This window comes from Hippocampus bargibanti, linkage group LG02 (assembly GCF_051943395.1).
Source record: "Hippocampus bargibanti isolate YZ-2025 linkage group LG02, ASM5194339v1, whole genome shotgun sequence".
Taxonomy (NCBI): Eukaryota; Metazoa; Chordata; class Actinopteri; order Syngnathiformes; family Syngnathidae; genus Hippocampus; species Hippocampus bargibanti.
Window position 1 is genome coordinate 26,725,659 of NC_142735.1, and position 12,063 is coordinate 26,737,721.

The following is a 12,063-nucleotide window of genomic DNA, read 5'->3' on the forward strand; positions in this document are numbered from 1 at the left end:
TAAAGGGCACTTTTGTGTGTGACGTCATCATACTCACAGATGCCAACTATACGTTTTTATTTTGTGTAAACGAATTTTTCTTATTCACACGCGATGTTGGACGCACGTCACTGGCTTTGTACGTTTGTAAATGACCAATAAAGTTATGGTTGACAGAAAAAAACAGGAAATTGATCTGGACAGCTAAAATGGCGGAGGAGCAGCAAGAAGCATCACAGGGGGAGATGGAGGGTGAGGAAAAACAATGTGGAAACACACAACAGCAACGCGCAACAAAGCCAGTCGTCTGTTCAGGCAAAAATCATCTCAAACCACAGCTTTTTGTCGCTTTTGGCGCGATGTCCTTGCGTCGGACTAAGCGGTTAATCCGCAGCGTCCAAATAGAGAAAGGGGCCATAGCTTGTCGGCTAATGCTAATATTGCTTGCACAAAGAAACACTTGTTTGGACACTTTCGCGGCCGACTTTCAGTCTTCCGATTTGGGACATGAAATAAACATTAAAGGGAAATGCTCACCGTTCAACATAAACGACGTGTGGGGGAGGCACGAAGTCGCAGGCGTTGTAAACGCATTCAGGGGCACGTCATCCGCATTTGACCATTAAAAAAAACATTGAATCAGTTCATCTGAGAAATTTACACACGGATATAATTTTGCCTTTTTCATAGGAGTGAACTGCTTGGCGTATGATGAGGCCATAATTGCACAGCAGGACAGAATTCAACAGGAGGTAAGAATTTGACCCCAAGGATCTGCTTTGGTTTTAAATTATGGGTTCTAATTAACATAGTTCCTCTTCTAATCAACTCGTGGTTGGCCATGTAGATCGCCAACAGTAACCCCCTCGTGTCAGAAAGAAAGGAACTATCCGTGCTGCAGAGGGAGTACTCAGAGGAAGACACAGTTTATCAGCTCAAGATCAAGGTCAGTGGCAACCACATCGATATGTCCCGTGTAACACCAATACTTTTTCTTTTTGCTGCAGGACTTGTACAAAAAATATTCATACATCCGCAAGACAAGACCGGACGGCAACTGTTTCTACAGAGCCTTTGGCTTTGCACATCTTGAGTCTCTACTAGATGACAGCAAAGAACTGCAGAGGTGAGTGCTACACTGTAAAAAAAGAGATTAATAACAATATAAATAGGATGAGCTCAAAATTTAAAGGCAAAACAATGTTGAGAATATTTGAAGTTGGGGGGCAATTGACCAAAATGTTTTAAGTTGTGATAATGTGAGAATTGGCTTTCCGGCATTAAAAAAATCTCCCATGTCCCCCAAAATTAAAGATATTGGGGGGGGGGGGGGGGGTAAAAATATAAAAAGGGTGAGTTCAACATTTTAAGGCCAAACTATGTCAATAATATTTGAAGTTGGGCAATTGACCGAAATGTTTGAAGCTGAGATAATGTGAAAATTGGCATTCATGCATGCCCCCCCCCAAAAAAAAAAATCTTGTGCCCAAAAATTAAACATATTGGGAGGGAATACTGTATTTTTTGGATTATACGTCGCTCCGGATTATAGGTCGCACCAGCCAAAAAATGCATAATTAAAACGAAAAAAATATATATAGGTCGCACTGGAGGATAAGTCGCATTTTTGGGGAAAATGTATTTGATAAAATCCAACACCAAACAACATACATGTCATCTTGAAAAGCAATTTAAAATAAATTAATTAAAATAAAATAGAGAACATTAGGCTCCGTTTCACTTCTTTTTTTTCCAATATAACACTGCAGCTCTCGCTCTACGCAACTCCGATAGACACACCTCCTTTTTGCCAGAACAGTCTTTTACAAGAGTTATTCAGATAACTCTAGCACAAAGAACATGCTAACAAGTTTACCAATATCAGGTTTTACTCCAAATCACCAAATCCAAGCAAATCTTCATCCTCTGTGTCACTTTTAAATAACTCCCCCAACTCGGCAGGTAGACAAGGCGCCACTTCCTCTTCTCTGCGCTCTTGCGGTTTAATGTGAAAATAACACGCGAAATGATATACAGTAATAAAAAAAAACATATAAATCGCTCCGATTTATAAGTTGCACCCCCGACAAAACTATTAAAAAAAACTGCGATTTATAATCCGAAAAATACGGTAATTAAAAATTCAAAAGGGTGAGCTCAAAATGTCAAGGCAAAACAACATTGATAATATTTGAAGTTGGGCAATTGACCAAAATGTTTTAAGTTGAGATAATGTGAAAATTGGCTTTCTTCCATAAAAAAAAAATCTTGTTCTCAAAAAATATAGATATTGGGGGAATAATAAAAATATAAATAGGATGAGCTCAAAATTTCAAGGCAAAACAATGTTGAGAATATTTGAAGTTGGGCAATTGACCAAAATGTTTTAAGCTGCGTTAATGTGAAAATTGGTTTTCCTGTATTAAAAAAAAAATCAATCAAAATTTCAATGCATTTCAATCAGTTGTCTTTGAAAATTCCAACTAGTTTGAGCCCCCCCCAAAAGAACCAAGTTGTCTTTATGTTTTCTTTACAGCGTAAACTTTAATGGCATATCCACATACATATGTTCAGGTTCAAAGCGGTGGCAGCGAAAAGCAAACTGGACCTGGTGAATGAAGGATTTACCGAGTTTACCATTGAGGACTTCCATCACACTGTGAGTTTGCTTCGACATCATCGCTCTTGCCTTGCGGACTTCCTCACTGACTCTCCAATGTCTGCCCAGTTCATGGGGCTGATTGAGCTGTGCGAGAAGCAGCCCAGCTTGAAGGAGCTACTCAGATCCTTCAACGACCAGAATGTGTCGGACTATGTGGTGGTGTATTTGCGGCTGCTCACCTCGGGCTACTTGCAGCGGGAGCACACTTTTTTCCAGCACTTCATCGAAGGAGGACGCTCGGTCAAGGAGTTTTGTCAGCAGGTACCGTTGAACTCGCCTTTGAGGGAATGTTTCTTGACAATGGCAGATTATGACTGCGCTTTTTAAAAATTTCTTATTGTTGCTTTGCCCCGCAAGGAGGTAGAGCCCATGTCGAAAGAAAGCGACCACATCCACATCATCGCCTTAGCGCAGGCCCTGAACTTATCCATCCTTGTGGAGTACATGGATAGAGGCGAAGGCGGAACAGTGAATCATCACGTCTTCCCCGAAGGCGGCGACCCGCGCATCTTTCTCCTCTACAGACCAGGCCATTATGACATTCTGTACAAATAAGCCCCCCGCCCCCAACACCGCCGCCTCCTGCCCCGCTTCCCCGCCACGGCCATGCGGATGAAGCAGAATCTCGCCCGACATATGGGATGACATGTCAAAAAGTTCAAAGTACCCCCACCCGCCCACCTGCCTCCCATCCCCTCCAGGTATCACCAAATATCTAAAAACATGTTTGAGAAAATAGAAGTGACTCCAGGCGTTTAGAATTGTACAGGTTTTCTTTTGTGGTTGTAAATGTTATCTACTTGCTTTGTTGGATATTTTTCCTTTGTTACACTGCATTTCGTTTGAGTTTTATTAAAGGGATTTACATCTTATTTCTTGTGCTGTGCGCATTTTGGTGCCAACCAAAATGGGAAAAAAATGGAGTAAAGAAAACAGTTGACAATGTTATGAGTCATTTTAATGCATACAATGGGATGCATCGATCATCAAACCAATTGTTTTCACTTGTGGGGGCTTTGTTTTTTTGGGGGACTTATTTTGGGTTCTGGTTTTCAAACAATTTCATTTGATATGGAATTTTTTGTTTTAGATTTTTTTAGGGTGATTATTCAAATCTCTGTTTTGGGGAGCATAATATTTAAAGATCCAAATATCACATTACAAACAAAAAAGTAATGCACCCACAAAACAAAAATATATTTTGGAAACCAAACTGAAAACAGACCTAAGAAACTTTTCAAGAAGAAAACGAACGTGAATAAAAAATGCTACTGTGTATAAATAAATATGAATGTATTTATTTTATTTATTATTAATCTATTTGAACATGCCGATCAAACCTCTAAAGATGGAGGACACTGACTGATTTGCTGTGGCGACCTCTTGAAGGGAAAAGCAGAAAGGAAAAGATGAATCTATTGTAATTTATTTCTATAAAATATTTAAATTATTTTAAATCAAAAATATTAATTATAAATTAAAATGTATAAGGGCACTGATTTGCTGTGGCGACCCCTTGAAGGGAAAAGCCGAAAGGAAAAGAAGTATTAATATATTTAAAGGACAACCGACGTCTCCGGACAAGTTGTGTCCATAATTTGTAAAATGGCTTCACATGACTTCTACTGGGCGTATTTTAATAAGATTCCACCGCATATTGCTATATTTTACGTTTTAAGACTCGTGCTGAACATTCAGGAAGTCTTGTTTTTGAGTTGGTGACGAGTCCGTACGTGACGTCAGAAAAGGACCGCCTCCTCACCGTAAAAAAGACGCATTGTAGCGTCTTTCCATCACGTCAATGTATTTTGCTGTACTGTTTTTTAAACCATGTCTTACACCCAAAAGCCGCCAGCAGAGGGAGGCAAACTCCATGGAAAGAATGTATCAGAGCTGTGGAAACGAGCTGATTCATTCCTCACCGGAGCCGGTCGCCATTTTTCTTCCTCTTTTTGAGACATCCCCCCCTCGCCCGTTTGCCTCAAAATGGCCCAAATAAATTCTTTAATCGATTGCAAACATGTATGCTTTGCTCATTAGGACTATTTGAATCTTATTCATAACTGGATGTGTAACAAGAAAGCATATTCTCCGAATCTGAAGCCATTGTTTTGATTATCCAGCAATGCAAGACGTCTTGGCGTGACGTCACGAAAGGGGGGCGGGACTTTCTGAAAATGCCCAATTCGCAGCTCAATTTTTTGCAGATTTTGCACACTTTAAGTCATTTTTATTTGTGTTTTGCATTTGACTAAAAATATCATAGTGCATGTTTTGGGTATTTTAGATGCTATAAAACGTTTTTCTGGTGTCAGTTAGTGACGTCGGTTGTCCTTTAAAATGTTTTAAAGTTCGATGTAATTCATACATTTAAACTAAATGGTAACATTAAATTTAAATTAGTAATTATTTTTATTTTAAATACATTTATTTTAAAATAAATTATATTTGTTTAAATTAAATATCGAATTTATTTAAATGTGACTAAAAATTTTTAAAAAACCGAATGCCCCCGCCTACAAATATATATATATATATATATATATATATATATATATATATATATATATATATATATATATATATATATATATATATATATATATATCTTCAGAGGTATGATACGCATGTTTGTTTTGGCCAAGCTTTTACGTCGGATGCCCTTCCTGACACAACCCTCTGTATTTATCCGGGCTTGGGACCGGCACAAGAAGACTTATGTCCCTTTGTGGCTACAGAACAAGCACCTCGCTCAGTAAAAGGCTCCCAAACACAAAATGGTCATCAGCACAGCAACAATCAAAAAAGCAAAAAACTATACTCACCATTTGATGACAATGATACAGTATTCATATTCCGTATCATCATAAAGAAGGAAACCAAAATTTAGTCATGATAATGACGCGCAACAACGATCGTCTATTCACTGAAGAAAACGAACAACGGATTTGTAGTTCATGATTTTCTTTTAAAATCAAAGTCAGCCCTCTTCCTCACAATCTTTGGAGCTCGCATCACAAGTCGCAATGACTCCGTTCCTGGCGAAGTCGTTTTTGACAAGACCGAGAATATTTTCAGCATGTTTGCGACTTCATTCTTCTCTTAGCTGTACGTTTCACGGTGTGATTGTATTAATTTTGTTATTTTGTCGGGGCGTCTTACGCTTTTTAGTGCTCTAACGGCACCTCGCGTAATGCTATTTTAGCTCATATGCTTTGTTGACGGAAGTGCCCCACATTTTAATACCCGCAGAAACCGTAATGTATATTGTGTTCAAATTAAAGTTTTTGCTTCCTATTTATCCCAATACAGTATACAATAGAGGTTTGTTTAAAAAAAAAATGCACATTAGCAGTAAAAAGAAAAAAGGATAATAGAAATGATCCTTTATTCTGTGTGTTCCCAAACTCGATATTTTGTATAGAGCGCAGACGAATATCAAACAAAATCACGATGATGCACAAATTAGATAAAATAAGACAAGAAAAACATTGTCTCACGATGGAGAAATTTGCGATTTACAACAGAAACATTATGAATGGATTAAGCAGAAGAATAAAAGTATACATATCTTTAAAAAGCATCTGTCTATATATCCCGCGGAAACAAAAAAAAAAACAAAACAATTTATATGACCAATACACCAGTACATAATGGTAAAAACAATCTGTGAATGACAGTGACGTGTGGTGAGGTTCATGGCTGGTGAGGCACTGACGTCATCACAGTCAGATTTACAAACATGAACTCCACAGAGTAGCGTATTCACCATTTGATTGGCAACAGTTTACGTGTTTTGTTAAAAATGTCATGTCAGCATTCTTTGTATACTGTATACAAACTACCAGAGAAAAAAATAATTCGAAAAACATTATTATCATGTTACCTTTACTTATAAATGAAGTCCAAGTCTCTCTGTCTCTATGGAGATCACTGCCAGTGAAGAAAGTCGTCCTTGATCAGTCCTGTTCCGACTGTATGTTTTCAGTCTTTTGTGCTGAGAATGAGCGCTCCTCTGATGCTGTAGTAGCTGGAACAGTGAGCACGAACTGGAGCAACTTCGTTGCTTCAGGAATAGTTTCAATGAGATCCTTCTTGGCCAAAAAGCTGAGAAGCTGTCCAGGAGATTTACATTAATAATAATAATAATACATTTCATTTATAAGCGCCTTTCAAAACTCTCAAGGACACTTTACAGTTCATCCCTCACTGTTTGTGAGCTATACAGTTGTTGGTCTTCCTTTAATTATTATCTCCTGCTTCGATTGAAAGTCCGGTTTGGAAAATTATTTCAATTTAGATATGTAATCCACCATTCTGAAAATAAGGCCAAGAAACACGAAAAAATGACTGGATGGTTGCACTTAACTTGCTAACTGTTTACTGTAGCTTGCAGTCACTAATTCTATTATTCTGCAGCCGAGGAGTCGCAAGAAGAATCTCTAATCATCAGCACCCCCTGTCATGAGGCAGGAGAAATGTGTGCCTCACCAATGCACACAGTTTTGATTAAAATAAAATAAACACTGTAGTACAGTGTTTATAATGTCCAGTGCCTGTACATTATATACACCAGCTAAACTGGCGAATGCCTGATTTTTGAAGGGCCATAACCAACCCATTAAATTGACCTGCCACGCCTAATGTATTATAGTCTAAATCTCATCTAACCTACCTGTCCTTCTGTGTGTCCATCCAGCTGATATGATTCAAAACATGGACAAAAAAGCGACCTGGGACCGCTTCTATGCTGAAAGCAGCCTCAAGACGTTCAAGAACTTTGAATGGTTCTTTGGCTTTGAAACAGTGCGAAACTTTATCATGCCTGTATTACAGACCACGGACAGTCCCGATGACAGGCTGCAAGTACTGGATATAGGTTGCGGCACTTCCGCTTTGGGTCCATCTGTTTACCAGTGCTGTCCCGTGCCTGTTCGGGTTACATGTGGAGACATTTCTCCTGTGGCCGTACGGCTCATGCAGAAACACGTGCGGGCTGAAGCAGTCAAACCTGGCAACCCTTCTTCCCAGCTGGACTTTGTGGAGCTGGACTGTACGCAGCTGCACAATCACTTTGGTCCTGCCAGTGTGGATCTCATTGTGGATAAAGGCACCACGGACGCCTTGTTGAAATCCGAGGAAGGGAAAGAGAACGCCGGCGTGGTGCTGAAGCAATGTTTGAAGGTGTTGCGCCACTCGGGGACACTGCTCCAGTTCTCGGATGAGGATCCAGATGCTAGGATGGTATGGCTGGAGATGAAAGCGCGGTCTGCACGTGTCACGGTGCAGGAAGTGGGAGAGTGGAGGGGAGTATGTTACTACTGCTATCAATTGACCCCCCACCACTCTCCACAACCATGCAACACTGACTGATAGGTGACTAATTCTGGTTTTGCAGCGCGAAAAAAAGAATACAAATATTAGTCAAGCTATGAAGCATTTCCGTACATTTTTGATGGGAATTCAGTGATGCAATCATTGTTTTGAATCTCTTTTATTCAGTTAACTTTGTTAAAAAGCAGATAAAATTAAACACGTTTGATTAAAAAAAAGACCACTTTGGGTCATTTGAACAAGGTGCAAAGATGTATTCAAGACAGGAGGACGACTAAATTAGCATCACGGTGTAACACGAGATGATTACAGATCAGACGAGTGATTCGCTTGCACATACGCTCATTTCATCTGGAACAAGCTGAAAAAGTCGACAGGCTCCTCGTCCATTGCGTTGTGGCAGAATTCCGGGGGGTTGAGCTGGTTGGGGTCGGAAATGCCAATGACGTTGTTGAAGAAGCTGTTGGGAGAAGCGGAAAAAAAAAAAAAAACACATTAGCCATCCTATCATCAAAATCAAACAAATAACCTCATCCATAACTTGCCTTGTCACCATCCATCCAAACGACGAAGTTCTATAAGACGTGGAAACAGGAATGCATCCAAATTCCGTCACTGTGACCAAGTAAGGGGCTGCAGAAAAAGATCAGAGATGATGTTGACCACCGCCGGGGGCCCAAAAAATAATTTCCAATCTCACCGTTGCCAGGTAGCTTCCCCGTCCACGTGTTGACTAGCAGACCCTGACCCGGGCCCGACGAGCTCCCCACGACCGCCTGGCCCAGAAGTGTCGAGTTTCTCGGGACTGCCATCGGGTGGAAATCCACCCGCAGGGCTCTTTTCCTACACGTGTGGTCTCGATGGTTAATCTCGTACATGACAGCCTGGTGGACAGAAGACAGTCCTCCGTGTGCTTTTTGCCTTTTTCTAATCTTTGGAAAACATAGCGTGGGCTGACTGACCTCTCTATAGAGAAGAAGAGCATCGTAGGTGAAAGATTGATTCTGGTAGAATCCCATTTCCTGCAGTCTGATCCTCTGTCCCACTGCATCGTACAGGTAGCGGGCAAAAGCCCAAAGCTGTTCATTCTGTGTGGCCTATAAAAAAAAAAGATCTCAGTGAGCATATTGAGCTCCCTTGACAACACAATGAGATTTAAAAAAAATACCAAAGTAAGTTGGCCGCTCAGAAGAGGAGGACTCGCTGTCGGGAAGAAACAAAACAAAGTTGAAAGAGAAAAAAAGTGTTAAAAGGAAGTAGTCAGATACATCTCAGTATATTTACCGCACGGATGAGGCTTCTGGGCCAAGCATGTTGCCAGAAAGCACACCAGCACAAGAACAAGTTTCATCTTTGCACGCCGTCGCTGCTCACAAGGGGGAAGAATAAGCGAGTGAAGGCGGAGTCACTTCCTTATAAGCACGCGCAAACTGGGATAAGGTTCGTCCTCTTCGTGCCGTTTAATTGCCACCTGCCTTGTAAAAAAACATATTCCACCTAGTCACTCATTTCAACTATTGAGAGCGTGAGTTGCTTAGTGGATCTCGGGAAGCCAAAAAGGTCACGGATGTTTTTCAAATGTGAACATGGAGTCACATCAGTGAACAAAAGTGGAAGTATCACAGGTATCAAAAATGTTTTTTAATGAATGAAGGAAATAAGTACATTTAGTTCACCATTTTAAACATTGTAGGGTGAACATTAAAGTCGTGATTTGTTCAGTAGAAATAGTGCTTTGTTTTCAACGAATGAATGAGCGAACACACATCGAGTGTTTGTTGTGAGTGATGTTTTTGCAGGCGCTGGAGGTTCAAGGGGTCAGCTGGTTCTTATCACACAGGGGAAGCGAAGGAATACAACATGGCCAAGGCTGTATATGGAGGAGTTCAATGCTACAACAAAAAACAACACTGTTTGATGGGGACGCAACTTGAGATATCCGCCAAAGAGTGAGATGACATCACAGACCAGTGAAGGAGAGGGATACAATCAACTGTTGATTTATTTGTTTAAGCCAGATTTGAATAAGCATGTAGTACTCTTTAAAAATGGGCCCCTATCTCTCTCTGCCTTGTCTCACCCTACTGATTTTGAGGGCACACAAATATTTTCAGTGTCAAATAGCTGAGACCCAGAATTCTGCATTACATCAAATTGTTAGGAATAAATCATCTGTAAGTAACTTGCCAGCTTCTTCGGTGATCTATCTCACAAGAAACATACCGATTGTTCGGTTATAGCGTTGCACAATAAGGCAAATATTTAATTCCGTTCATAATATTTACAATTTTAAAATTAACTGTTAATGCGAATATTAGCTTGTAATATTGTAACCTAACATGACGAACCTATCCCATAACAATGCTGTCTGGTGGCTGTTCATTTTGTTGCCAAAAAGTGCTAGCACCCACCCATCGAACAAAAGCGGAAGTACAGCGTGACCCAAAAAGATGCGTTCGCATGAAAATGACAAGTGACTGAGTGAATGACTAAGTCCCTCACTGCAGCAATGTTTTCTCCCGAAAGAGGAATGTGTAATAATAATAATTCATTTCATTTCTAAGCGTCATTCAAAAATCTCAAGGTCACTTTACAGTCACAGGATCGGTTTTTTCTGCGGTTGAGAAGCGGCAGGCACATGTGCCAGCCACTCAACCCGGACTTAACTCAAATAGATAGAAAGCTAGGCAGCTAGCTAACAGATAGCTAATAGATAGCCAGCTAGACAGTTACCTAACTAGCTAGATAGCCACATAGCTTATAAATAGCCAGCTACATAGATAGCTAGTAATAATAATACATTTCATTTCTAAGCACCTTTCAAAACTCTCCAGATAGCAAACGGAGAGCAAATAGATAACCAGCAAGGTAGCTAGCTAATAGATAGCAAATATATTGCCAGCTAGGTAGCTAGCTAATAGATAGAAAATTGATAACAAATAGATAACTAGCTAGGTAGCTAGACAGATAGCTAATAGATAGCAAAAGGATAGCCAGCTAGGTAGCTAGCTAATAGTTAGCAAATGGATAGGAAATAGATAGCGAGCTAGATAGATAGCATATAGATAGCAATTGGGTAGCAAATGGATAGCAAATAGATAGCCAGCGAAGTAACTAGCTTATAGATAGCAAATAGAACTCCAGCCAAGCGGCACAGTCTGATTGGCCTTTTTTGGTCCCGGAAACACACCAAAGTCCTTTTCTGGGTCTTGGGTTTGCGTTGGAGGCATCACCCGCGCCAAACAAAATTTGATTGACAACTTTGTCAATCTCTGGTGAATGGTCTTCCATAAACTGAATAATGTGTGGTTGTAATTTGAAATAAATATCTTTTTAATCAAAGCCACAATTGAAATGTTGATGGGTACGCATCTTTTTGGGTCACCCTATATTACAGCTATTAACATTTTCGTAGCTTCTCCTTTTTTTATGACGGAATCTATCCCATAACTACATACCGGTCAACTTATATGTTAAGTTTTTTTTCATCATTTTGAATTGTGTACGCCGTATAACAACTTTTATACGATAAAAAAAATTATGCGGTTATCGAGTCTTTGTCGATGAAGCGTGAGATGCGCATGCGGGTCACATTGTTTTCGTTTGATTTTGTATTTCCGTTTCCGTATTTGAAGTCCGGCACTTGTGTTGCAATCGAGGAATCAACTAGTTATAACATAGAAGTAAGCATAGGAGAACTGCCAAGTAAGAAGAGAAAAACTAGGATCGGGTCGACACCAAAAAGAATGGGAGAGTCTCCAGGGTGAACACGCTGGATAGACCTTTGTTTTTATTCTTGCTATAAGCGTACGGTCGATTATAAAAGCATAATGTGCGCATGCGCGGTAAACTGTATTTCCGCTTGTGTTAGCGTTTTTTTTTTTATCATTTCAAATAATGTACGGCGTACTACAACTTTTATACGGGAATTGTAATCATTTATAAGGGCAGCTATTAGCCAAGTTTGACAGGTATGTAAACTATGCTTGCTGTTAGCTCCCCCGTGGGTTGATTGCTAGCTAGCTCGCGGGTCTGGTGGCTGTTCCTTTTGTTGCCAAAAAAAGCACCCCCTAATCCAACCCCCAACT

At 40.1% G+C, this 12,063-nt stretch overlaps 3 protein-coding genes across 3 annotated transcripts; 2 read left to right on the forward strand and 1 right to left on the reverse strand.

Annotated features, from left to right (window-relative positions):
* Window positions 1-150: 150 nt before the first annotated feature.
* On the forward strand, window positions 151-3,513 carry otub1b (OTU deubiquitinase, ubiquitin aldehyde binding 1b). Its single transcript, XM_088990581.1, has 7 exons — window positions 151-231; window positions 670-731; window positions 827-925; window positions 987-1,105; window positions 2,554-2,638; window positions 2,708-2,902; window positions 2,999-3,513. The coding sequence occupies exons 1-7, from the start codon at window positions 189-191 to the stop codon at window positions 3,194-3,196; spliced, it is 801 nt and encodes a 266-aa protein (XP_088846707.1). The 5' UTR covers window positions 151-188; the 3' UTR covers window positions 3,197-3,513.
* A 2,028-nt stretch (window positions 3,514-5,541) lies between these two features.
* cskmt (citrate synthase lysine methyltransferase) lies at window positions 5,542-8,015 on the forward strand. Its single transcript, XM_088990590.1, is given in 3 exon segments — window positions 5,542-5,749; window positions 7,341-7,973; window positions 7,976-8,015. Coding segments are annotated over 3 exon segments (750 nt in total). The 5' UTR covers window positions 5,542-5,667; the 3' UTR covers window positions 8,011-8,015.
* A 104-nt stretch (window positions 8,016-8,119) lies between these two features.
* On the reverse strand, window positions 8,120-9,382 carry epdl1 (ependymin-like 1). The gene is made up of 6 exons (XM_088990592.1): window positions 9,260-9,382; window positions 9,144-9,178; window positions 8,938-9,072; window positions 8,676-8,859; window positions 8,521-8,608; window positions 8,120-8,435 (listed from the first exon to the last, which is right to left on the reverse strand). Exons 1-6 carry the CDS (start codon window positions 9,324-9,326, stop codon window positions 8,318-8,320), a joined length of 627 nt encoding a protein of 208 aa, XP_088846718.1. The 5' UTR covers window positions 9,327-9,382; the 3' UTR covers window positions 8,120-8,317.
* Window positions 9,383-12,063: the final 2,681 nt, after the last annotated feature.